Raw genomic sequence first — 25,944 nt, 5'->3', positions numbered from 1 at the left:
AAGTTGTTAAATATGGAATAAAAAATATAAATTCTCAGCGAAAAGTGGATTAATTGAAATTTCAACAAAAAGATGGATTTCGCCACGAGAAATTTAATATTCGATATTTCAACCAAAAAGACAAATTTTGAAAAAAATAGCTTAATCCTCGACCAAAATAGATTAACTTTCAAATAAACTGTTGCTTTTTCACATAAAAAAGATAACATTTCAAACAAAAGAGATAAATTTTTTTAAATGAAAGACGAATTTTCTTCAAAACTGTTGAATTTTCAACTAAAAAAGACGAATTTTAAACAAAACAGTTGCTTCTTTAAACCAAAATGACTAATTTTTTACAAAACAATTTAATTTTCAGGCCGAGAGTATGAATTTACGTAAAGAATTGTTGACTAAAATCGATCAATTAACAATCAGAAATAGAATAATTAAATTTTAAATTGAAAAGAATTAAATTTCAACCAAAAAATGTAAATATTCTTATTGGTTTCTATTAACTCAGTTCGCATTTAAGCGAAAAAAACGAAAAAGGGGAAGTTTCTTGATAACGATAAAAAGAGAAAGTCTTTAAAAAAGTAAAAAAAAAAAATAGAGGAATTGGGAAAAGTACGCAAAGTCTGAAATTTTCCGGCTCTTTCAGGTTTTCCCTGACGAGTTTTTAATTCCCTAAAATTTCATGATTTTCCTGACCTGTAGCAACCCCGCTTATAAAATAAAATGTTTTTTTTTTATAAAATAAAATGCTTTTTATCAAATAAAATATTTTGAAAGAATTAAATTTACTTACCTCGCCTTCGTCTGTAAGAGCAAGTGAGTGATGACTGCCGCAAGAAATACTGATAACATTTTTTTCGCCCAAATTCATTGTAATAATGGTGGGAGTTAGTCCTTGGTTGGATGATCCATTTCCTAATTCACAATATCCATTGTGACCCCAAGAGTAAACCTATTAGAAAATAATAAATTTCAATTTTTTCATTTTTCATTGTTTACGATATTTTTCATTTTTTATTTACCTCTCCTTTCTCACTCAGAGCAAGAACGTGAGGGCCACTACCATATGAAAAAGATTTTATTCCCTTGTCACAAAGGGCCTCTATTTTTTTCGGAAAAAGAGTATTATGGGAGTCTCCAGTTCCCAAACAACCTGATATATTTGTTCCCAAACCGTAAACCGTCCCATCTTTTGTCACTATTATCGCTTCGTTACCTAAATTTCCTATTGTAAAAATAAACAGGGTAATCATAATCATAATTTTCTTTAATATCTTTCACTAAAAAATTCTAATTATGTAGAAACGCTCTTTTCGACAAGAAGAAAACAACTCAAAATAATTAAAAATCGGAGAATATCTTCTGCTTCATATTAGGACAGATATTTTTTACATTCAAAAACTGACCAAAATTATTCGTGTAAATTTTTTTTCATTACTTGCGTATGTCTCAATCCAATTTTTTTCACGTTTCATAATAAAATTAAACAAGTATCTTTACGAGAAAACCGATAAAATAAATCACTTCAATTTAAACCGCTTCAAATTGCTAACATTTCAAATAAAAGTATTCCATTTTCAACCAAATGTATCAACTGTCAACAAAATAAACGAATTTTGAACTAAAAAAGATCATTTTTTAAGCAAAAATAAAATATTTACTATTCAGATTAAGGAATAATTTTACACCGAAAAAACATCAGGTTTTAAACCTAATTATTGAATTTTGAAACAAAATTATTAATGGATCTTCAACCGAAATAGATGAATTTTAAACCAAAAAGATGAATTTTTAACAAAAGACAGTAACCTCTAACAAATTAGTTTTATTTTCAATCAAAAAGATTCATTTTTAACGAATAAAAAAATTCAATAGTTAAATTTTCAGTTAAAAAAATAATCAATTTTCAACTAAAAAGACCAAATTCCTACAAAATAGTTAAATTCTCATCTGAAAGGCAGAATTTGCAATTAAATTGTTGAATCTTCAAGCAAAAAGAAAATAATTTTTAATAAAAGAGTTTTACTTTTAACCATGTAAGTAAATTATGAACCAACAAGGATGAATTTTCAACGAACGATGTTAGAATTGATAATTCAATCAAAAAATTTATTTTTTTCAAACAAAAAACAGTTAAATTCGACGAAAACACGAATTTTCAACATAAAAATTTAATCCTCAACCAAATATCATGAATTTTCAACTAAACAAATTTCATCCGAAAACTGAATAGTTAAATTTTAAGTTGAAAAATCTATTTTGAGCCGAAAATATTAAATTTCAACTTAAATTATGGAATCTTTTAGTTCGATTAGTTACATTGTAAGTAAAAAAATTAATTAAAAAAAGAAAAATTTTCAACAAAATAGTTAAAATTCCAAATGTAATAGTTAAAATTTACGCCGAAAAATTAATCTTAACTAAATAAAAAAGACGAATCCATAAAAAATGCATCAATTTACAACTGAAAAATGATACATTTGCAACGATTTAATTGGAATAAGTTCTCATTTAGAAAATTACTTTTTAAAAAATTCAAGAAAATAGTTCGATTTTCATCAACTAAAGAGATAAATTTTTAACTTTCATGACGAATCCTCAACCAAAACAAAATTAATTTTTAACAAAAGGGTTTAACTTTCGAACAATTAATTAAATTTTTTTGCGAAAATGATGTAAATTTTGAATTAAAAAAATAGTTGAATTCAAATAAAAATATAAATTCTCAACGAGCAATTTAATAATTGATATCTTAATCAAAAAAACTTTTTAATTTTAAATAATAAACAGGTGAGTTCGAAGAAAAATTAACAATTTTTAACAACAGTTAAATTTTCAACCAAGAAAGCTTTTTCAATCGAGGGAAAAAAATGTCAACCAAACTGTTGAAGTTTCAAACAAACAAATTCATTTTCAACCAAATAGTTTAATTTTCAAACCAAAAAAAGCTCATTTTTCAAACAAAAATAGAATAGTTTAATTTTCAGTTAAAAAAATTAATTTACAGCCAAGACAAACGAATTTTCAACTTAATAGTTAAACCAAGTAATATAAAGCTACTTTTGCAAATAAAAAAATCACTGCTATTTAATTTCATTGTACAATTTTTTTAATGAAGCCCGCTCTCGAAAAACTGCCCTGAATTAAAAAAAATGTCCTGAAATTTCAAGGCTGTCCAAACATATAAAAATACCCTGAAAATTCCAGGTTTCCAGGTGAGATTTTTTTGTTATTTGATCAATGCTCACTTAAAAAAATATAAGTAAACGAACAATTTATTTTCTTTGGAAATAAAGAAATACATAAAGTGAAACAAATCGTTCGTTTAATCTATATTCATAAATGAAACAGGTTCTACACTTAAATTTGCATAATCTCTCGTAATTTTCCAGATCTAAGAAAAAAATGTGGACGAAAATTTGTGGACAATATTATCATTAACTATTATTTAAATTTTAACGTCGGTTTTTCAAAAATTTACCAATTGAGATATTTAAATTTCATTTTAGGATTCCGGCGGGTTTGTTTAAAAGTAAAATAAAAAACGATTTTCGCGAAAAAACCTTCACTTATATTTTTTTAGCCGCATTTTTCTCGCAGACAACGAAAGAAAAAAAAAGAAATTTGTACAAAAAAGTTTTCACATCCATCAAAGTTTTACAAAAATTCCCTTGCTTTTCTGTGATATCTTGCATCGTTTAAGAGCAAAATTCAAAGAAAAAAATACAGAAAATTTTCTGCAAGCCCTAATTTTTAATATTTTTATTAATGTTTTAAAAGAATGTCTGCTACATCTGAATTAGGTCAAAAACTATACAATTTTAAAGAAAAAATTTCTGATAAAAAAAAAGCGGATAAATAAGATAAATAAAAATGTTCTCAAAAATTTTAAGAAAATTTGGTTATTATCTTGCAACCGTTAAAAATCGTTAAGAAGTTTCCTAATTTTATTTCGAAATCTTCAAAAATCTACATTTTATTTAAAGATTTTTCCAATCTTTTCATCATTTTTTTCCAAAACTTCTAAGCTTTTTTCAAAAGAATTTGTCCTAAACTTTTTTTAAATCTTTAGAAAAATTTCCTTAAAATCTTCCAGGATTTTCTGCATATTTCTAGAAATATTTGTAATTTTCTTCAAAAATTAACTCCTAGCAATAAAATTTCAGTCGACATTTTTCTGAGAATCTTGAGAAATTTTTTCATTTGCTTGAAACTTTGATAAATTCTTAAAAACCTTCAATTTTTTTAAATCCTCAAACATTAATATTTTGTTTTATTTATTTTCAAACCTTATTAAACATAACATAATTTTCCAAATAGTTTCAAAACATTTGAACCTTCTAAATATCTTTTAAAATGATTCGAATGTATCCTACAGTTTTTTAAATCCTAAATAATTTTTAATTTTCTGAAATGCTTTTAAATTATTTTAAATATTCTAAATTACGTTAAAAAAACTATTTGAGTTTAAAGAATTGTGATTTTTGGAAAAATGGATGCCAAGATTCAAATATTCGTAATGTTATAGATTTTTTTTCAAATCGAATATATATATATATATATCGAATATATATGCTTTAAATTATTCAAATTCTTAATAAATCTTAATGAAATTTGTCTATTATTTTGAAACCATTCAAAGTGCTTAAAAAAGTTTTGAAATCTTTAAAAATCTACATTTTGTTTAAAAAAATTTTTAACCTTGCCTAAATTTAAAATTGATATTGAACATTTTTATTAAAACTTCTAAAATTTAAAAAAATCACTTAAATGTTCCAAATTAAAAAAAATATTAAACCATTTTTAAAATTTCTTTAATAAGTTTCAGGGTTTTAAAATATTTTTCGAAACCTTATTAAATTTGCTTTTAAACAGAATTCTTAGAAATAAAAGATTAAAAAATTGTCCATGAATATTAAGAAAAGTTTTTTATCCGCTTAAAACCTTTCATTCAAAACATTTCCATTTTCGTTTTACATTTTTTGAAATCTTTTCAAATATATTATTTTGATATCATTTTAAAACATTTGAACATTCTAAATATCTTTTAAAATAATACGAATGTATCCTAATTTTTTTCTAAATACTGGAGATTTTTTTTAAATACCTTAAAATCTTAAAATTTTTTTTTTAATCTTTTGAAATGTTTTAAGATCATTTTAAATATTCTAAATTAATTTAAAAACTATAAAATTTATACGAGAAAATTTGTTATTATTAATTGTTGTTTGCAGGTTATAAAGGTAAAACATTTTATTAAATTACATAAATTGAAATATAATCATGGAGTTTGTGAATACTTTCAAATATATAAATAAAATACTATCTAATGCTTTCGGGAATTTAATACGACGTATTAAAAATTTTAACGCCAATGGAACACGTTACTTTTATCAGTAACGTGTCACTGCTTTAAAAAATATTAAAACGAGGAAAATGTTGGTTTAAATGATTGAAAAGGTGATAATAGAGAACTGTAAAAACAAACTTACCATAAACAACAGCCATATTAATTTCGGTTATGAATTTGGACTCCAGAAGACTGAAAATGGGCCAATTCTTCAAATCTGTACGTGACATCTTTATTCCTAAAATATAATTCGGTCTCTACGTTTGAAATCAAAATAATTTACATTTAAAAACGCAGCAGGAAAGCATAAATTGCTTTTTCTTTTAACCTCCCTCGTTCATTATCGCAACACTCGTATATATTTATGCTGGAGATAAAAAGCTATTTCAGATAACAGAGCAAATGCAGTTCTGAGATCACAACATAATTAAAAACAATTTATAATGCGTAAATAATTTTAGATTGTAATTTTGAGGTTATGCGCGGAAGATTTGACACTTGGTTCTTAGTGGATGAGATTTGAGTATTGAAATGTGGTTTTAGTTTGCCGAAAGTCTTCTTTTCTTGAAGATTCACTGAAACTTGCGGAATTTCTTTGTCTCTCGACTACATTTTCAAATAAAAACAAACATCTGTTTCTGTTTACAGAAGTCCCACGACGCGAGAATTGACTGAAAGTTGTGAAGCTGGCTGCAGAGTGCAGATGCAGTATTATCGAACAATCAAATTAAATCGAAAGTCGAGAATTTGATTGTTTAAATTCGAATTTCAGCGCCTTAAATATTTGTAAACAAATATTTCAAAATTATCGATTTAACAACAAATATCGCGGCTAATTACTTTGGTCTTCTCTTTGTATTTAAAATTTTTGAATATATTATTATGTATATGTAAATCATCAAAATTGTGAAATGTAGTTTTCCGATATCAGGAGAAAAACAATTTTTAATACTAAACACAAATTATGAATGACTACTTACTTTTTGAGTTTATTTGTTTTTTTTTTTTATTCATTTTTGGAAGATTTCCGATATGCCAAATCAATATGTCAAGAAAAAAGTTCATTTTCAAGTAAATAGTTTAATTTTCAAACAAAAAATATAAATTCCCAACGACTAAATTTAACACTTTTTTATAAAATATTTGAATTTTTAAACCGAAAATATGTATTTTCACCAAAAATATAATTTTAACCGAATAGTTTAATTTTCAACGATATATTTAAATACTCTATTAAAGCAGAATTATTTTCAACCAAGTAGGATTAAATTTATACCAAAAGAGATTACTTTTTAACCCAAAAAGACGAACTTTCTATGAAACAGTTGAATTTCCAACCAAATAGTTCAATTTTCAATGCAACAAATTTAAATTTTCAACCAAAATGATCAATTTTCTACCGAAAAAGAACTTGTTACCAAATAGATGAATCCTGAACCGATCTCAATTATTTTTCAACTAAGCAGTTGCATTTTTAAACAAACAATATACATGATCAAACGAATTTGCAATAATAAAAGAGATTTTTTAATTAAGTAATGAAAAAAATTCAACTATTTTTGTAAACAAGATGAATTTTCTGCAAAATATAATAATTGTTAACAAAATACTATAGTTAAATTTTCAACCAGACCGATGAAATTGTAACTAAGACGATAAATTTTCTACCAAAAAATACTAATTTTTGAGAAAATATATATTCATTTTATACAAAACTGATGAATCCTTAACCAAAAAAAATTCATTTTTGATAAAGCAGATCAAGTTTTAACCACGTTGTTTAATTTTGAACCAAAAAGTATCAATTCTCAACAAAAAAAGTAACTTTTGATAATCTAATTTAAAATGTTTTTATTTTAAATCAAAAACAGTTTAATTTATTCGAAAACGTCGAATTTTCAAGATTTATTGAATTCTCAACCAAAACAAAACAATTTCAATCAATAAGATAAATTTTCAACCAAAAAAATTAATTTTTAATAAAAAATTACTTTTTTGTAAAACAAAGTACGACTTTTCACCAAATATATGCAATTTTAACAAAATAGTTATATAATCAACCAAAGAGATAACAAAGAAAAACTGAATTTCAAGTTTATTTCAACCAGCAAAGATTTGGATTTTAAATAAAAAATAGATGAATTTACAAATTCTCATATATTCTTGAAAAACAATTTTTTCAACAAAAAAATGATAAAAAAAATTTTCCTTTTTAAAATTCTTAAAAAGCCTCAAAATGTTTGTTTTTAATCTTAAAAAATCCCATTTTGTTTTAAATTGTATGAAATCTTTTAAACTATAAGATTATTTTTGAATAATTTCAAAATTTTTAAACGATATAAATGTCTTAAAATTATTCTAATTTTTTCTATTTTGTTTTATTGTGCAAAATTACCAAACGTGCTTTCAAATCGTTAAAATTCTTTTTGGTAATTTTGGAAATATTTTCAAATGTTTTAAAATCATTGTAAAGTCCTTAAGAAAATTTTAAAACCATTCGAAATCATTAAACAGTTTCAAAATTTTAATTCGATATATTCACAAATCTAAATTTTAAGATTTTTGAAATCTTTTGAAATTTTATATTACTTTTGAATCATTAATTTAAAACTTAAGCCTTTTAAATGTCCTTAAAATCTTCAAAATTCTTTCTTCACAGATTTCTCTTCAAATTAATTTTTCAAATCAAACATACTTTTTATTTTTCCCAATAATCTTAAGGAAATTTTGTAATCTTAAAGATCTAAGATTTTTTTTATATTTTTAAAAACTACAAAATTTTAAGGTAATACTTAACATTCTTAAAAACTTCTAAACACCTTTAAAATTATTCAAATTTTGAAAAATCATTTCAAATTTTCTTCAAAAATTAAGTCTTAGTAATAAAAGATCATTTAACGTTTTCCCAGGATTCTTTAGAACATTTTGCTATTATCTTGAAACCATACAAAACCCTTTAAAAGTTACAAGATTTCATTTGGAAATTTTCAAAAATCTACATTTTGTTCTAAGATTTTCGAAATATTTTTAAATTTTTAATTATTTTCCAATAATTTCACAAATTTACGCCCTTCTAAATTCTTTTTAAAATGATTTGAATTCTTAATGAATTATTTTTTAAGTAACAAAAATTATTGAAAAATCTTCCAAATTCTATTTTTACATTTTAGCAAATATTTCGAAATCTTATCAAATTTTCCAAAGTAATTGTCTTAAAACCATACAAAATCCTTTAAAAGTTTCAAAATTTCAGTTCAAAATCTTAAAAAATCTACATTTTGTTTTAAGATTTTCAAATTATTTTCAAATTTTATATTATTTTCCAATTATTTGAAAACTTTAGAAACTTCTAAATTCTTCTTAGAATTATTTGACTTCTTACTCAATTATTTGTTTGAGTATAAAAAGTAACAAAAATTGCCTTAAAATCTTCCAAATTCTTTGTTTACAATTAAGCAAATACTTCGAACTCTTTTCAAATATTTTTAAATATTCTCTTGAAAATAATTTTTAATTTTCTCAGGAATATTAAGAAAATTTGGTTATTATCTTGAATATATTTAAAATTCTTAAAAACTTTGCAAAATTTTTAAGTAATGATTTGAATTTTCCTGATTTAAAAAAATGTTTAATTCAATAAATTGTCTTAAAATCACCTCGCATTTGTTATGAACAAAACGCTTAAACAGTTTCAAAATCGTACTTAAAAATCTTCGAAAATCTACATTTTCTTTCAAGATTTTTTAAAAAATTTCTATTTTTTAAATTAATATTGAGATTTTTTTCAAAACTTCTAAACATCCTTAAAAATTATTTGAATTTTTCCTACAATTTATAAATATTGTTTTTTTTTAATTAAAGAATTGGCCTTTGAACTCTTTCAATTTTGTGTTGAAATTTTTAGAAATCTTTTGAAAACTTTTAAAATTTTCTTTAAAAATTAATTTTCAGAAATAAAAGATCATCTGAAATTTTTCAAGGAATCTTCCAAAAAATTATTTTTTCTTTTGGAACCTTTCTAAATTCTTTAAAAAAGTCTAACATTTTTTTAAACCATCAAACATTTTGATAAAAAATTTCCTTAAAATCTTCCAAATTATTGTATCACAATTTTGGGAATCTTCTGCAATGTTTCCAAATCGTTGTAATTGTACAAACTCATTTAAAATATTAAAATTTTTTCAATTTTCTCTTGAAATTCATATTCTAAAATAAAACGAAAATTCGATTTTCTAGAAAATCTTATGAACGTGTTGAATTCTCTTGAAACCTGTCGAAATTATTAAAAATCTTATCATTTTTTTGTTAGAAATCTTCAAAGTGTATGATTTCGATATAATTTATTAATATTTAAAACAGAATGAAAAAATTTTTTTTTCAATTTTTTTGTGTGTGAATACTTTCCACTTTAAAACAAAATTCTTAATAGAATAAGGAAGTTCTAAACTTAAAATACTAATATTTTCATACAAAAATTAATTCCCTATAGATAATTTTCTAATTTAATAAAATTAACTACAAGTCACTAAAAACAAATTGAAAGTAAAAATTAAAATTCTCTTTAAATTTCCCATTTGTAAATAATCTGTTTTTTAAATTATAGATGAATTAAAAAAAAACTAAAAAAAAAGTAAAATTTTCATAATAAATTTCCTGCTAACGAGTCGAATTTTTAACCAAAAAGTATAACGGCCTCTAAGATTTTTAAATTTTCAACCAAACAGATGCATTTTTGTTCAAGAGAATTGAAAAATTTAATAAAACATGTAAATTTTCAAAAAAAAAAAGAGAAATTAATTAATTTTTTTGAAACTGTTTCAAGTTCTTAAAAAAAACTTCCAATTTATTTTTAAACTCTCAAATATTTAAATAACAAATTGCCCTAAAATCTTCTAAATTAGTTTTTCACAATTTTGGAAATCTTTTGAAAAATTTTCAAATCATTTTAATTGTATAAACAAACTCATTTAAAATATTTTTAATTCTCTCTTGAAAACTTTCCAAATTATTAAAAAGCTTCTAATTTTTTTGTACTTAATACTTAAAATGTATTATTTCGATGTAATTTTCAATTTTTTAAACAAAATTACCGGCCTTTTTGTTTTTTTTTTTTTGTGTATAATTGTAACTTTAAAACAAAATCATCAATAGAGTCAGGAAGTACTAAACTTAAAATCTTAATATTTTTATACAAAAATTAAGTCACAATAGACAAATTTCTAATTTAATAACATTATCTGCAAAGTCGGATAAACTTTTTGAAAGTAAAAGTGAAAATTCTCTTTAAATTTCGCATTTGTAAAAAATAATTTTTTAAAATTTTTAAGTTGAACAAATAAAACTCGTGATGTGTTTGAACTTTCATCCAGAAAATAGTTCAGTTCGATTTTTCACACAAAATTATTCAATTCAAACAAACAGTAGATTTTCGTCGAAATAGTTAAATTTAAAAATAGTTAAATAGTCAATTTTTAAATAAAAAAGACAAATCTAAACAAATGAGTTAAATTTTCAACCGAACAGTTGCATTTTTATTCAAGAATAATGATTTTTTTTTCAAACAGATGAATTTAAACAAAAAAAACCTAAAAAAAGTTGAGTTTTCATAAATAATTTTCTGCTAACGAGTCGAATTTTTAACCAAAAAGTATGGCTGTCTTTAACATTTTTATATTTTCAAACAAACAGTTGCATTTTTGTTCAAGAAAAATGAAAATTTTAATAAAACAAGTGAATTTTCAAATTAAAAAGACAAATTAATCAATTCATTTTGTTTTGAAACCTTTCTAAATTCTTAAAAATAAACTTCCCACATTTTACTAAACCATAAAAAATGTCAATATAAGTTTGCCCGAAAATCTTCATAATAAGTTTTTCAGAATTTCGGGAATCTTTTGCATTGTTTTCAAATCATTTTAATTGTATAAACTCACTTAAAATATTTTAAATTGTCTCTTGAAATTCATTTTCCAGGATCGAAAATAATTCGAGATTTTTCCTAAAATCTTATGAACATGTTTTATTCTCTTGAAACCTTTCCAAATTATTAAAAAGCTTCTAAATGTTTTGTTCGAAATCTTCAAGATGTATTATTTCGATGTGAAATATTCATTTTTAAAACAGAATGAAAACTACACTAAAAACTTTTTGAAATTAAAAATTAAAATTCTCTTTAAATTTTGCATTCTTAAAAAATATTTTTTTTTAAATTGTTAAGTGTAACAAATAAAACTCGTGATGTGTTTTAACTTTGATCCAGAAAATAGTTCAGTTCGATTTTTCACACAAAATTATTCAAATCAAAGAAACCGTAGATTTTCGTCGAAATAGTTAAATTTAAAAATAGTTAAATAGTCAATTTTTAAATAAAAAAGACAAATCTAAACAAATGAGTTAAATTTTCAACCGAACAGTTGCATTTTTATTCAAGAATAATGATTTTTTTCAAACAGATGAATTTAAACAAAAAAACCTAAAAAAAGTTGAGTTTGCATAAATAATTTTCTGCTAACGAGTCGAATTTTTAACCAAAAAGTATGGCTGTCTTTAACATTTTTAAATTTTCAAACAAACAGTTGCACTTTTGTTCAAGAAAAATGAAAATTTTAATAAAACAAGTGAATTTTCAAATAAAACAGGCAAATTAATCAATTAATTAATGTTTTTTGAAATCTTTCTAAATTCTTTAAAAAAACTTCCCACATTTTATTAAACCATAAAAAATTTCCATACAAGTTTGCCCGAAAACCTTCATAATAAGTTTTTCAGAATTTTGGGAATCTTTTGCAATGTTTTCAAATCGTTTTAATTGTATAAACTCATTTAAAATATTTTAAATTTTCTCTTGAAATTCATTTTCCAGGATCGAAAATAATTCGAGATTTTTCCTAAAATCTTATGAAATAAGAAAGTTCGAAATCTTCAAGATGTATTATTTCGATGTGAAATATTCATTTTTTAAACAAAATGAAAACTACGCTAAAAACTTTTTGAAATTAAAAATTAAAATTCTCTTTAAATTTTGCATTTGTAAAAAATCCTTTTTTTAAACTGAAAAGTATAATAAATAAAACTCGTGATGTGTGTTCATTATAAATATTTATTTATTCGTAACAGTTCACACCGTAATATTTACAAATGAGAAATGAGTGCGTAGACACGAACGTTATAAAATATGAAGAGATTCGAACACGTGTTTGAAAAACGGCGAAATACTTTGGTGAATAATTGTAGATATAAACTTGAATTTTTTATACGATAGTCAATAGTCGATAGAATCTTAAGTAGGTAAATCTCATCGAAACACTGATTCTCGCACGCACAAAACGTTCCTTCCTTTAACAAGGTTCTCCCGGAAATTGTCAATTTTAGTTTCCGATTCATAACCGCAAGGTCGCGTGTTCGATTCTCACTGCCTACTATATTTTTTTTATTCGTTAAAATGTTTTTAAATATGATTTCCGGACTTTATTGACCAAATTTTTTATTTTCTTTCAATATTTCGTACCTTCCGAAGCAAAAACTTCTTTGGCGCACAAAAATCTGGTTTGTATCCTAACAGACACTTTCTGATCTGTTTTTGCGTGAAACATGGGATTATAAAAATTATTATTAGCATAATTTTTGAAGATTATTGAAGAAAGTTATATTTATAAATATTTTAATGAATAAACAAAGTGTTGCCAGCGAGAATCGAACCCGCAACATTTCAGCTATGAAGCCGAAGCACTACTGCCTGAGATTTCATTAGAAAAATTATGAAACGAAACTAATATTGACATTTGCCGCTCTCGCCTTGTAAAACCTTTCGATTATCTTAAATTTAAACATTTTTTTTTATTATTATTATCATGAATCATGAATAACTTTGGGCTGCTAGGAACATAAAATTATAAATCGTAATGTTTAGAGCGTTAGAAAATATTTTATTATCAGTCGTGTTCTATTCAGTACTTTCTGCGCAAATAAACCTTATCATTAAAATTGTCAATCATTCTTCCTAATAAATAATTCTTAAAACTAAAATATGGCATGTTGGAAATAAAAAAATAAGATTCTCTGACTAAGAAAAAAAAACTTTAGTTTACTAGCCTCTAGAAAATCGCACCTAATATACTAATCTACGAACTTTGATCGATTAATTTTGTTGAACTGATGGAGAGCAAACGTATTTTTCTCTTATAATCGAAAGTTAAGTACATTTAGAACCCATTCAGTGGCTAAAGAAGAAATAGAAGAAAAAAAGTTAAACTCGGAGTAGGGACTCAAATTTCAGATTCTTTCGGGTCTTTTCAAAAAATCATAAGAGATTTAAGATGAAAGAGTTTGAAAATATAATTTTTAACAACAAAAAATTTTCCAAATGGCTTGGAACTTAATTTTGAATTTGGATCAACCCTTTTTCCGGGCAAGGAAAATAATAATATAAACTATAATTATAAAAAACACCTCTCATGGATTGAATAATTTTTTTTTAAGTGGAAAGGACATAAATAATTATTAATTAGAGAGAAAAAACAAGGTAGAGAAATTACATCTCAAATCAAATCACAGAAGTTCTTTGCCGCTGGTCTACAGCTTAACGACACTGCTTAATGGTAACATTTACTGAATACACTTTACAGACAAGTTTCGGTTCCCTCTTAACAATTTGGATTGATACCCAGGAAAGGGACCGTACTTAAATTACATAATTTCTCCCCTCCCTCAATTTTACTAAACGTAATTTTTAGTTTCCAGAAATTTTTTGTCAAAAACTTCATTTTCAAAATTCCCTGATTTTTTCTTGACAAATTTGTTCACTTTCCTGGATTATTAATTAAAATTTAAATACCAGCATTTTAAGCTTGTAATACTTTTAACATATATTTTTTGATTAGCGGAATACAACAGTATTTCAGGTATAAATTTAAAAATGTCAAATTTACTCATATTTTTTAAATTAAAAAATCTCTTTTAAATTAAACATTTTAAACCTAATAGTTGAATTTTCAACCCAAAAAAATAAATTTCCGAACAAAAAAGTTTCACAGTTTATACTTCAATGAAAAAAAGAAATTTACGCAAAAAAAAGAATTTAAAAATCAAACAGACGAATTTTCGAAAAATATTTTTTAATCAAGAAATAAATAAAAGTTTATTTAAATTGTTGAACCTTCAAGCCAAAAGACAAAATTTCTCTACAAAAATTATGATTTTTCAGAAAAAAATTAAATTTCCGCAAAACTGATGCATTTTTACCCAACAGAAATGAAATTTCCAACTACAAAAATTGTTTTTTTTGCCAAAAAAGAATTTTTAAATAAAAAAGACCAATATTAAGAAATGAAACTTATATTTTCAGTTATAAAATTAATTCGGAACAAAAAAGGCCTTTAAACTAAAAAAACGATTCCTAAAAAATTCATTCAACCAAATCTTTCAAACAAAATAGTTGAATGCTCAAGAAAAGAAGAATAATTTTTAACCAAAAAGTTGCATTCTCATATAAAAAAAAAATTAAATTTCCACTAAAGCAGATAAATTTTTAAATCAAAAAAATAAATTTTCAAAAAGAGTTGAATTTTCGGTTTAAAAAGATTCTAGATGTCTTTTTAAAATCAAAACATGAATTTTGTGACAAAAAAAAGTTTCTACAAAAACAATTGAATTTTAAAATCAAAGACGATTTTTTAACCAAAAAGGATGACATTTTTACAAAATTGTTGAAATATCTGTTAAATTGTCAAAACATATGAAATTTCTATTAAAACAGATGAATTTTTTTTTAATTTTTAAAGTTAAATTTTATCCAAAAAAATATTCCAGTTTCCTTTTCAAAATAAAAATATGAATTTCGTAACAAAAAGTAAGGATCTACGAAAAAATTTAATTTTTAATCCAAAAAACAAATTTCTTCAACCGAAAAGGATGAATTTTTAACAAAATAGTTGAATTCTCTAGTAAATAGTTGCATTTCCATTCAAGAAAAATTAAAATTTAAACAAATTAAATTTAAACAAAAAGTAAATTTTCTGCGAAATAGGTAAATTCAATTTTACCTAAATTTAAAAAAAATTAAATAATGAATTTTAAAATCATAAAGACAAATTTAAAATAAAAGAGTTGCATTTTCAACCGAACAGTTGCATTTTGATTCAAGAAAAATGAAATTTCTTTTAAAAAAGATTAATTGAAAATGACTTTTCAATAAGATTCTTGAATTTAGAACCAAACAGTTGCATTTTTGTCCAAGAAAAAGGAAAATTTTAATAAAAGAGGTGAATTTTCAAATAAAAAAGACAAATTAAAAAAAAAACAGTTGAATTTTCATCCAAAAATATTTCAATTGGTTTTTCAATACAGAAATACAAATTATAAACAGAAAGTACATTTTCTAGGAAATAGTTTAATTTTTAACAAAAACAGTTGTATTTTTAACGAAGAAATGCAATATTTCTAATAAAGAAGATGAACTTTTAAATCCAAAAGACAAGTATTGAAAAAAAATATTTTTGATTTCAAAAAGACGAATTTTTAACAAAACAGCTGAATTTGAAAACAAAAAGGATGTGTTTTCAAAAAAAATATTTATTTTTTAACAAAATACTAAAATTTATTACTAAAAAGGTAATATTCAGAAATTTTTTTTAATTTTGAGAAATATCGTGCATAAGTAAAGGACCCCCTACCATAACAAATCGTAATGAAACATCTCAACCCCCCCCCCCCACCCCCCGGACTGTTACATAATTCAAGTACGATCCCAAAAAAAGACTTTGATTCATTGGAAATAATCTGAATCGTAAAAATTGTTAATGTCGATAGTAGTATAGCTACAATAGTACGGCATCACTTACCGACAGTCGGTAGTGCAGATCCCTGCAAGTTATCTATCGGTTTGACCAATTTGCAATCGGTGCACTGGTGGTGCCCGATTGAAATTAATCTAATTCTTGTAAATCGACATTCTTAAATTCTCCGATTGAAATAATTTCCATTCAATCGATTCCTTTTTTTTTAAAGGGGCAATCGAGGGAAAACAGCAGTGACTAGATTTCGAACCAATCAGGACAGAAGACCCTTTTAAAAATTTCTACGTCATAAGCTACATCGGAAATTGTAATAGTAGTATACCACGATTTAGTATATCGCGATGTAGTATACCACGTAGTGTCCTAAACTGTCCGAGTTAGTTTCGACGTCGACATTTTTAATAGGGGAGAGTTCCGGCAACTTTATCATGCATTTCGTCACTATCCGTTTCCGAAATTCTCTGACCAGGAATGATGAACCTTCTTTATGGTGTTCACGTCTCTTCTTTAACATTTCCATTCAAAAGTTCCGTATTGGCATTACTCGCAGCCAACTGTTGCGCCTTCTTCAGCTTCCGGTTCCGCATCTTATTCCTCCTGTGGAAACAATAAAGAACGAGGGCAAGGCAGACCAAGGCTACGGAAAGACAGCTAACAACCAAAATCCAAGTCGACCTTGCCTTTTCAATTTCAATCCTAATTCTGAGCATTTCCTCGCAATCTCTGAACAGAGTCATCGTCTTATTGCTGAACTTGACCGGAAAGCAATTAACGTAAGGACTATTCTCGCAGTTGAAAGTGGGTTTCACCGTCATATTGTGTTCTTTGGCCCACGCTTTCAAGATCTGGCAATCGCAGTTTGAAGAGTCGAAACTGATTGGATTTTTGGAAAGATCCAGGGTGAGTAAATTGCAGAAAGGAGCGAAATCGTCGATGCTGATTTTCTCGATGGAGTTTTCGGATAAGTTCATGTAGGCCAAACTTGGGAAAGGTCCAAACTGAGGTATTTTCGTGAGCATGTTCTTGGGGGCTCGCAAAAGTGTTAGTGGGGCTGTAACTTTGGTTTTGAATACGGAGTCGGTGAGTTTGTTATTTTCGAGGAAGAGTCTCTGCAGATTCGGCAAAGAAAACAAACTCCTGGGCAGAGTATGCGACCTGGTTTTCGTCAAATCCAAAGCAATGAGTTGTTGCAAAGGGTCGAAGGCTCCTTCTTCGATCGTCTGTAGAAAATTGTCGCCCAGGTCTAGATATTGGAGACTGGTGTATCTGCTGAAGCTGTTGTTTCTTATGTCGGAGAGTCTGTTTCTGGTTAAATCGAGAATCTGAAAGTAAAGTTTGAAATAGAATTTTTTCATCTCAACTGATGAAAGTTTATATTAGCAGACTTCACGCTCCGCATGTTCTCCTAGTGCGATTTTTCACAAAAAATGTTAATTTTCTACCCAAAGGAATTAATTTTAAACCCAAAATGACGAATTTTGAACATAATTTGAATTTTCAAGACAAAAAATGGATTGTTTTTAGAAAATATGTATGATTAATTTTCTACCAAAAAAGACAAACTTTTCACGAAATGGTTTAATGATCAACAAAAACAGATAATATGAAAATATGAATTTAAAAAAAAGGGTTGATCTTCAATCAAATAGTTGAATTTTCTACAAAACACTTTAATTTTCTATCAAATTAATAAATTATCTGACATAACAGTGTCATTTTTAATGCAGAAAGATTAACTTCTTACCAAAACAGACTACCAAAAAAGTTTATTTAGTCAAGAAAGAAAAAAGGCAACGAAATTGTTAAATATTCAACCTAAAAAGACGAATCCCCCCCCCCCCCCCCCCCCCCACAGTTGAATTTTCAACCAAGAAGGTAATTTTTTACCAAAAAACAAAAACAATTTTTAACAAATATTTTAATTTTCAACGAGAAAATATGAATCTGCGACAAAATAATTGAATTTTCAACTGAAGAAATGCACTTTTAACAAAAAAAATTAATTTGTTACAAATTAGAATTTTTACAAGCAATACCAAGAATGTTTTACTAAGTACTTTTGAAAGAGAGACGTATTTTAAACCTATAACAGAAAAAAGTCGAATTTTTTAGAAAAAATTTTACTTGACACCCAAAAAGATGAATTTTGTTGTTAAAAACTCACCGCTTTGGGCTTGAAAAATAATGTTTAAAAACAAAAAATCTACTCTTTATGACAAAAAAATTCATTTTCAATAAAATAGTTAAATTTTTAACTAATGAGATGAACCTTTAAAAAAAATTATGAATTTTTTACAAACTACTACGAACCAACACAATAGTTGAATTGTCAAAAAAATAATTTAATTTTTAACCATCTAGAACAAAAAGAAAAGAGTAAACTTTTAATTTAAAAATAATGAACTTTCAAGAAAAAAAGATTAAAGTTCTACAAAAAAAGATGAATTTTTTAATACAAAAAGACAAATTCTCAACAGAAGAGTTGAAATTTCAGCCAAGAAGTATTTTTCAGCCCCAGAAACAAAATTTAGTCAATAAATAATTTAGTTCAATAAAAAACTTAGTTTTTTTCATTAGAACAGTCGAATTTTCAAGCAAAAAGGTGACTTTTTAAAAAAAATAGTTAAATTTTCAACAAAAGGAGATGAATTTCTGCAGAAAAAATATAAGAATAAACTATTCAATTGAAAAGAATTAACTTTAAACCAAAAAATATGAAAGTTTTACCAAGAGATGAACTTTCAATAAAAAAAAGACAAGTTTGGAACAAAATTGTTGAACTTTCAAGCAAGATATTGTATTGGCCCAAAAAAAACCTTTAAAAATATTTTTTAATTTTCAATAAAAAAAATAATAATTTTTTTAGAAAAAGAAAAAGGCGAATGTTATACAAGTCAATTAGATTTTTGATCAAAAAGTAGCATTTTTATCCCATAATCATTAAACTTCTACCAAGAGATGAATTTTCAAACAAAAAAAAAAAAAGAAATTTCAACGAAAGAGTTGAATTTTCAACCAAGAAAGATTATTCAGTCGAGAAAAAAAATTTAAACACATTTTTGAATTTTAAACCCCCGAAAAAAATTTTTTTAATCGAAAAAGAGGAATTCTTTACAAAAGGGGAAAAAAAGGGAATAGGGAAAAGTTTAAAGTCTGCAATTAGAATTAAAATTAAAATTAGAGATTCTCACCTGAATGCCCGAGTTTAGATTTTGAGGTACATCTTCAAGATTGGCTTCGGGGCAATTAGCTGCAAGTAAAGAGGATTCTCTGGTGGTGTGACACCTCTTCCCCTTATGGTCGATCAAGCTTGGGTCCAATAGTTCTCCAACACCAATTACAAATGATTTTTGCAGCGCGATGCTGATGCAGACCAGAACCAGCCCGTGGAATATCAAGAGATTCATGTCTGTAAAAAATAAAGAAGGAAATTAATTAAAATAATATGAGAAGAATGATTTTCGACTTCTCCAAGCAGTTTAGTCAGTTCAGCATGAGGCCGGAATTAAGAAGACTTGGTTTCGATTCCCAGCAGAATGAGAGAGGTAATAATAGGGAAATCATTTTTTAAAAATAAATCTAATGTAGCCACCATATTCTTCAGATTTAATTCAAAGGATATTGCATTTTTAACTGAATAAAATGAATTTTCAAGAAATAAATAAATTTGCTACCAAAAGGAAATACTTTGCAATTCTAAAATACAAATTTTTAAGAAAAAAAAAATCAGGGTCTTCAAGCTGATAAGGCAGAATTTTTGATTAAAAAAAACTTCACTTTTAAATCTAAAATGGTGAATTTTAAACAAAATAGTTCATTCTCAAAGACGGATGAATTTTCAACTGAATAGCTGGGTTTTTAACCAACAAAATTATTTTTCAGTCAAGATAAAAAAATATTAATAAAACAACAAAGTTGTTGAATTTGCAAGCCGAAAATACGACTTTTCTAAGGAACAGTTAAATTTTCAACAATAAAGTATTCATCTTACTAAAAAAAAAAAAATTCAAATAGTTAAAGTTTATAAAATATTATTGCAATTTCAAGCCAAAAAGACAACTTTTCTACGACAAAGTTAAATTTTCAATCAGAAAATTTGAATTCGCAACAAAAAAGATCATTTTAAACAAAGCCGTTGAACTTTCAACCAAATATCTTATTTTTCAACGAAAGGTTAATTTTCTACAATAAAAGTAATTTATCAACAAATAAATTCATTTTCATCAAAATATTTTAATTTCTATCAAATATTTAATTTTAAACGCAAACGTACGACTTTTCTAGAAAAAATTGAATTTTTATCCCAAAAATATGAATTTTCAGAGAAAGTCATTTTTAACGAAACATTTGAAATTTAAAACAAAAGACGAATTTTCTTCAAAACAATTGAATATTCAACAAAAAAGTTAATTTCCATAAAACAGTTCACTTTTAATAAAATATTTAAATTATCAACAGATGAATTTTCTACCTTAAATGAATTTTCAATTCAAAAGGAAGAATTTTCAAATCAGAAAGACCAAATTTCAACAAAACAGTTGAATTTTCTACCACAAAAGATTTTGCAGTCCTGAAAGAATAAATATTTTAGGCACACTGTGGAATTTCCAAGTGAAAAAGACGAATATTCTACACAAACCTAAATTTTCAAAAAAAAAATCATTTTCAACACAAGAAGTCACATTTTCGACAAAACAATTTAATTTTTCGCCAAAAAATACTAATTTTCAACAAAAAATGTTATGTTATGTAAAAAGGGTTATTTTCAACGAAATACTTAAATTTTCTACCAAAACACTTTAATCTTCAACCAAAAAGGATAACTTTAAACAAACCATCGTAATTATTAACCAAAAGATGAATTTATTTACACCTGAAAACGGGGGGTAAAAAGAGAAATTCTTTAAAAGAGAGGAATAAAAAGTTGTAAAAGAGGAAAATAGGAGAATAAGAGTGAAATCTAAGAATGGAAAGTACTTTTAATTCCCGATATAAGACCCCCCGGTTCACGCCGTTCCTAGAACTGATGTCATCAGTCAAGTGTGACAAAACAGCTCCAGGGCCGCCCTTTTACCGCGTTAGTTGCATCAGGTTGCGTCATGCTTCTAAATGCAACCGAAATAATGTATGCGACCCTTCCTGTTTAAGTTTGGAATCCCCGGATTGAAGCTCAAGGCCAAGGCAAGCCAGGCCCAAAACCGATCTTATATCGGGAGTTGAAAGTTCATTTGAAATCCACATTAATTTATAATTTAACAGTTGATATAGAATTCTTATTTTTGAACTGTATATCTCAGAAAGACTAATTTGTCAAAGAGTGGATTAAAATTATTGAGTTTTAATTGCGTCAGAATTAGAAAATATTAAAATTAGGTTTCCACAATATTTGAGGGATTAACTTAATACCACATATATCGGAAAACACATTAGTGACTCATTAGCTGAGTAGTTTTAAGCTGGCAGATTGTTTACCAGCCCCATTTAAAAAATCATGATTTTCATCAAATATAATTCTGGGAATAATTATGAGTTAGTTTCGTAGCTTAAACGTGAACGAAAATAGGATCGTAATATCGACTATGCAGCGAATTTAGATCCACATGTCTGTGCAATGTTACGACAAAGTAGGTTGCAGGAAAAAGGAATTTCATGGCAAAGACTACTTCCGGCAAATCTGTTTTTATTCAAACCTGAATCGAATATACTGACTGTACAGAATCGGAACTTTGCGGAAATTGATTTAAAGAAACGAGTATAAGAATCAAAAGAGTACTATTTATTATTGAAAATTAGCATACATTTTTTTTTAATTTCGAAAAACAATATTTTCAGTTATTCTGTTTTTACCCCTAAAATAATGAAAAATTGAAAAAATTGAAAAACTGCCGGAATTTCTCAAATTCGACCGTTTAATATTAGAAGATATTAGAACTGAGATATTGAAGATTGAATTATTTTTCATTTAAAAAAGTTCCAAAATATTGAACACTTCAAAACTAAACTTTAAAAATCCAATTGTACAGTATTATGTTTTAAACTTAGGAAAATTTTTGTTATCAATTTTAGAGTTAAATTGCCATTTTTTTATATAATAAACATTTAGAATTCTAGAATTTCAGAAGCTTTGACTTTGATAAATGTACTTTAGCTTTTAATTTTAGATAGTAAACTTTCATCGCTTCGAATTAAAAATTATTTAAATTCACTAGTTTAAAATTTTTAATGTTTAATTTTGAATACTTTTAATTAGAAATAATAAAATTTCAATTCCTTTCAGTTTTATGATCTAATTTCCAAAAATCTAATGTGAAATCATTCAATTTCGATATTCTTCAATTTAAAAAAATATTTATTTCTTCACGCTTTAAATTAAAAATTGTACAATTAATTCAACTCCTTTCTAATGAAATTGCTAAATTTCCAAGTTAGTCTAAAATTTTTCGGTTAGAGAGGTTTTATTAACAAAATTTTCAATTCTAAATTATTCAATTTTATACGATTTTATCAGGAAATTATACAACTTTAAATTGTTTGCATTCCATTCAAAAATTGTCCTTTTTGAAACTTTTACCTAATCTACAATTGCTTGATGATTACTTCTTGTTTCAAAAAAATTGTAAACCAATTTTTTAAACATTCGGTTAGTAATGACTATTTTTTGGAAAATAGTTGTAGATTAATGTTAACCTGTACTCCACTTTCTTACTTTACTCAATTTTAATAGTTCACGATTTTATTAAAAACTTTAAAAGTATTTCTGATATCGCATTTCTCCTTCTTGGTCTCGCGTCTTATATTTTATTTGAAGTATAATGCATGGGAGAAATTCGAAAAGTTGGGATTATTCAATTTTTTACTTTTTTGAAAAAAAGTATTTCAGAAAAACATAACGCCTTCTTTAAATCTTCATATTAATCACAATAAGTGTTGAAATAACAAACAATAAGTAGGGCCTCATTTGAAATTTTTGCTTCAATTCAATAAAAAATGTTTAATTTAAATAATTTAAAATACTTTCAAGTCGAAATAATAATCAGATCTGCTTTAACAGCCTTTATACAGTAAACTGAGATTTATTTCATATTGCCGGATGACAAGGTTATAAAACAAAATTTATTATTATGAAGTATATTTTTACGTAAGGATAACCTATCAATCAATCGTTTTACACGTAAAAAAGATACACTTTTTATTACTATTTTCATCGTAAACTTACCCATGAAATAGGCTTCTTCTAATAATAAAACCGTGTTACCAGATCACACCGATTAGTTCTAAGGTCTTTTTCGGGATTCTAAATTAGTTATTTTGATCAATCAGGAGACATTTGACGTGTAACTAAATTTTCACAGCATGAAGTATATTCCACAATCGTCAAATGTTAATTAATTTGAGTGCGAAAATCAGACAATATTATTGAAAAACTGTTGGTTGTAGATGACACGAAAACTGGTGAGCATTTAAAAAGTAATAATATCCTGAAAATATGATAAGAAACCAAAAAAAAAAAAACATTTTTATATTACAAAAAAAAATATTATCTTCGAATTTTACAAATTATTCTGAAGTTATACGTGTATTGATATTATTATTTTAGGGATTTTCTTAAAAGATATATCGTGACAAATGTGAAAAATATGTCAAGAGATCCTTACCGGATGAAATTTATTTTATGTGCGAGTAAAGTAAAAATAATCGAGGTATAGGATATTTCGGGAAAAAATTATTTTTATATCCAGTAAAGTAAAAATAATTGGGACATAGGGTATTGCGGAAAAATAGGCCTAATTTACCTAAATTACCTGTATATAATAGCAATGTTTGAGCAAGAACTAAAATTTGAAATACCTAAGCTTGTGAGTAATAAATACATTTAATAATTTGTGGCATTTAAATTTGTATATTATTAATCAGACAAATAGCATACATAATCTAAATTTTTACAGGATTCAACATTTAGTATGTATGTTATGGCTTTTAACAATTATTTAGAGGTAGTTTAGGAAAATCTTATGAAAAAGCTTGATTTTTAAAGGCTTTATAACCCGGACAGAACTCTTATATTTTCGGTATTGTCCATCCCTCCGTTGAACTTTTCTCCGAAGGGGGGAAGTAAGGAGAAATTATTTGAGGGAAATTGAAGGAAAGTGAGGGGAAATTATGGTGGGCACGATGGGAAAGTGAGAGGAAATGAGAATGAGGAGAGGGTTAGGGAAAATTGAGAAGGGGACGTGGAAAGTTACGGGGTATGGTAAGTGAGGAGAAATAAGCGGTGGGAAAATTGGAGGGATGAATAATAATAATTGTAGAGGAAAATGAGAAGAAATTAGAAGAAATAAGAGGGAAAAGGAAAGGGAATACAAGGGAATCCGGAAAAATTAGGAACGGGGAAGTAGGAGAAATAATACGAGGGGAAGAAAGGGGGAATAAAGAGTGTGGAAGCATGGAAAGTGTGGGGAAAGGGGATGCAAAATTTGAAATTTGGAGAAGTGAGCGGAAATTACGGGTAGGGACGAGGGGGAAAATGAAAGAAAATAAAGAGAGGAGAAGAAGGGGAAATTACGGAAATAAGAGAAGGAAATGGAAGTAAGGGCAATTGTGAATGATAAGTGTTTGTAAATGAGGGGAGAGGAACACGTAAATGAAAGAGAAGTAAGCGGGGTAGGGGATTTGAGAAGGTGTAAGGGGAGAGGAATTAGGAGCAGTAACGAATAGTAATGGGAGGGGTATTAGGGGAAGTAAGAAGAAATTAGGGGAAATGAGTGGTGGGAATTACGGGAAGACGAAGTTAAGTACAATTATAGAAGGGGAAGTAGGAGAAACTATGGGAGGAAAAGGAAATGATAATGATGGGTGTGGAAGTAGGGGAAGTGAGGGGAGGGCTAAGTGGGTAGAGAAGGGGTAGTGCGGGAAAGAGAGTATTAGCTGAGGAATGGAGGTTAGTGAGAATTAGAGGACAAAGTTAGGAAAGGGAGTGAAAGTAAATGTTAAAGTGTGGGGATAAGAACTAAGGGGGGACTTAGGGGAGGAAATCAAGGAAGAATGGAGAGAAATGACGGGTCAGGAGTACTGGAAATTGGGGAGGGAAAATAAGAAGATAAGGGCATGTGAGGAGAAATAATATTAGGGGAAGTAGTGGAAGTGATGAGTAATAATAGTAGGAAAAGTAGGGGAAGTGAGAAGAAATGAGGGGAAATGAGAGGAGGAAAGTATTGGAAGGTGAGATAGAGGAAGTTAGGTAAAATGAGGAAAAAGGAAATAGGGGAAATTCTCACAGGGGAAGAAAGAGGAAAATAGGGGTATGAAAGTAGCGAAAGTGAAGGGAAGGATAATGGGTTGTAAGTGTGAGTAAGGAGAGGGAAAAGGGTAGTTTTATGATTGGGGAAGAAATGAGGGAACAGCAAGGTTGCCGTAGTGGGGGAAGTGGGGGGAAGAATTGTAGGTAAGTGCAGGTGAGAAGAGAAAGGGAAGTGATAACTGGGAAAGGGAAGTGGGAGAAGGGGGTTGCTAGCTAGGGAAGTGACGAAAGAGGGAAGTAGAGGAGGACGAAGTTGGGAAAGGGAGGGGAGGCGAGTATTGAAGTGTGCGGATGGAAAGTTTGGAGCCTGAAAGTTTTATAGATTTTAGTTTGAAACTATTTTAAAATGTCTTTTATGATTCAAAAACGTTTGAATTTTAGATTTAAATTTCGAAAGCATTCGAATTCAAACGTTTACAAAAGTAAGCACCACCCTACGCAGTATTTTCTGAAGGCAGGAAATATTCTGCTCAACCAAAAGTTATGTAAGAAAAAAAAAACTAAAAATG

General features: G+C 26.4%; 2 protein-coding genes across 3 annotated transcripts in view; both read right to left on the bottom strand.

Annotated features, from left to right (window-relative positions):
- LOC117168098 (RCC1 and BTB domain-containing protein 1-like) overlaps positions 1-6,009 on the bottom strand; it is a 33,360-nt gene extending 27,351 nt beyond the window's left edge. The window contains exons 1-3 of one of the 2 annotated variants that reach the window (XM_033353469.1): positions 5,487-6,009; positions 1,017-1,219; positions 788-946 (exon numbers count right to left, since the gene is read on the bottom strand). In XM_033353469.1, coding sequence (XP_033209360.1) covers positions 788-946; positions 1,017-1,219; positions 5,487-5,574 — 450 coding nt within the window. In that variant the 5' untranslated portion in view covers positions 5,575-6,009. The remainder of the gene's footprint in view (positions 1-787; positions 947-1,016; positions 1,220-5,486) is intronic. The other variant, XM_033353470.1, reaches the window with a different exon arrangement.
- Positions 6,010-16,485: 10,476 nt separating this feature from the next.
- On the bottom strand, positions 16,486-23,470 carry LOC117167409 (toll-like receptor 4). The gene is made up of 3 exons (XM_033352310.1): positions 23,354-23,470; positions 19,329-19,546; positions 16,486-17,459 (listed from the first exon to the last, which is right to left on the bottom strand). The coding sequence occupies exons 1-3, from the start codon at positions 23,355-23,357 to the stop codon at positions 16,632-16,634; spliced, it is 1,050 nt and encodes a 349-aa protein (XP_033208201.1). The 5' UTR covers positions 23,358-23,470; the 3' UTR covers positions 16,486-16,631.
- Between the last annotated feature and the right edge of the window lie 2,474 nt (positions 23,471-25,944).

Source organism: Belonocnema kinseyi, chromosome 2 (genome assembly GCF_010883055.1).
Source record: "Belonocnema kinseyi isolate 2016_QV_RU_SX_M_011 chromosome 2, B_treatae_v1, whole genome shotgun sequence".
Taxonomy (NCBI): domain Eukaryota; kingdom Metazoa; phylum Arthropoda; class Insecta; order Hymenoptera; family Cynipidae; genus Belonocnema; species Belonocnema kinseyi.
Note: the sequence above shows the minus strand (reverse complement) of the source record. Positions and strands in the feature narration are given on the sequence as shown.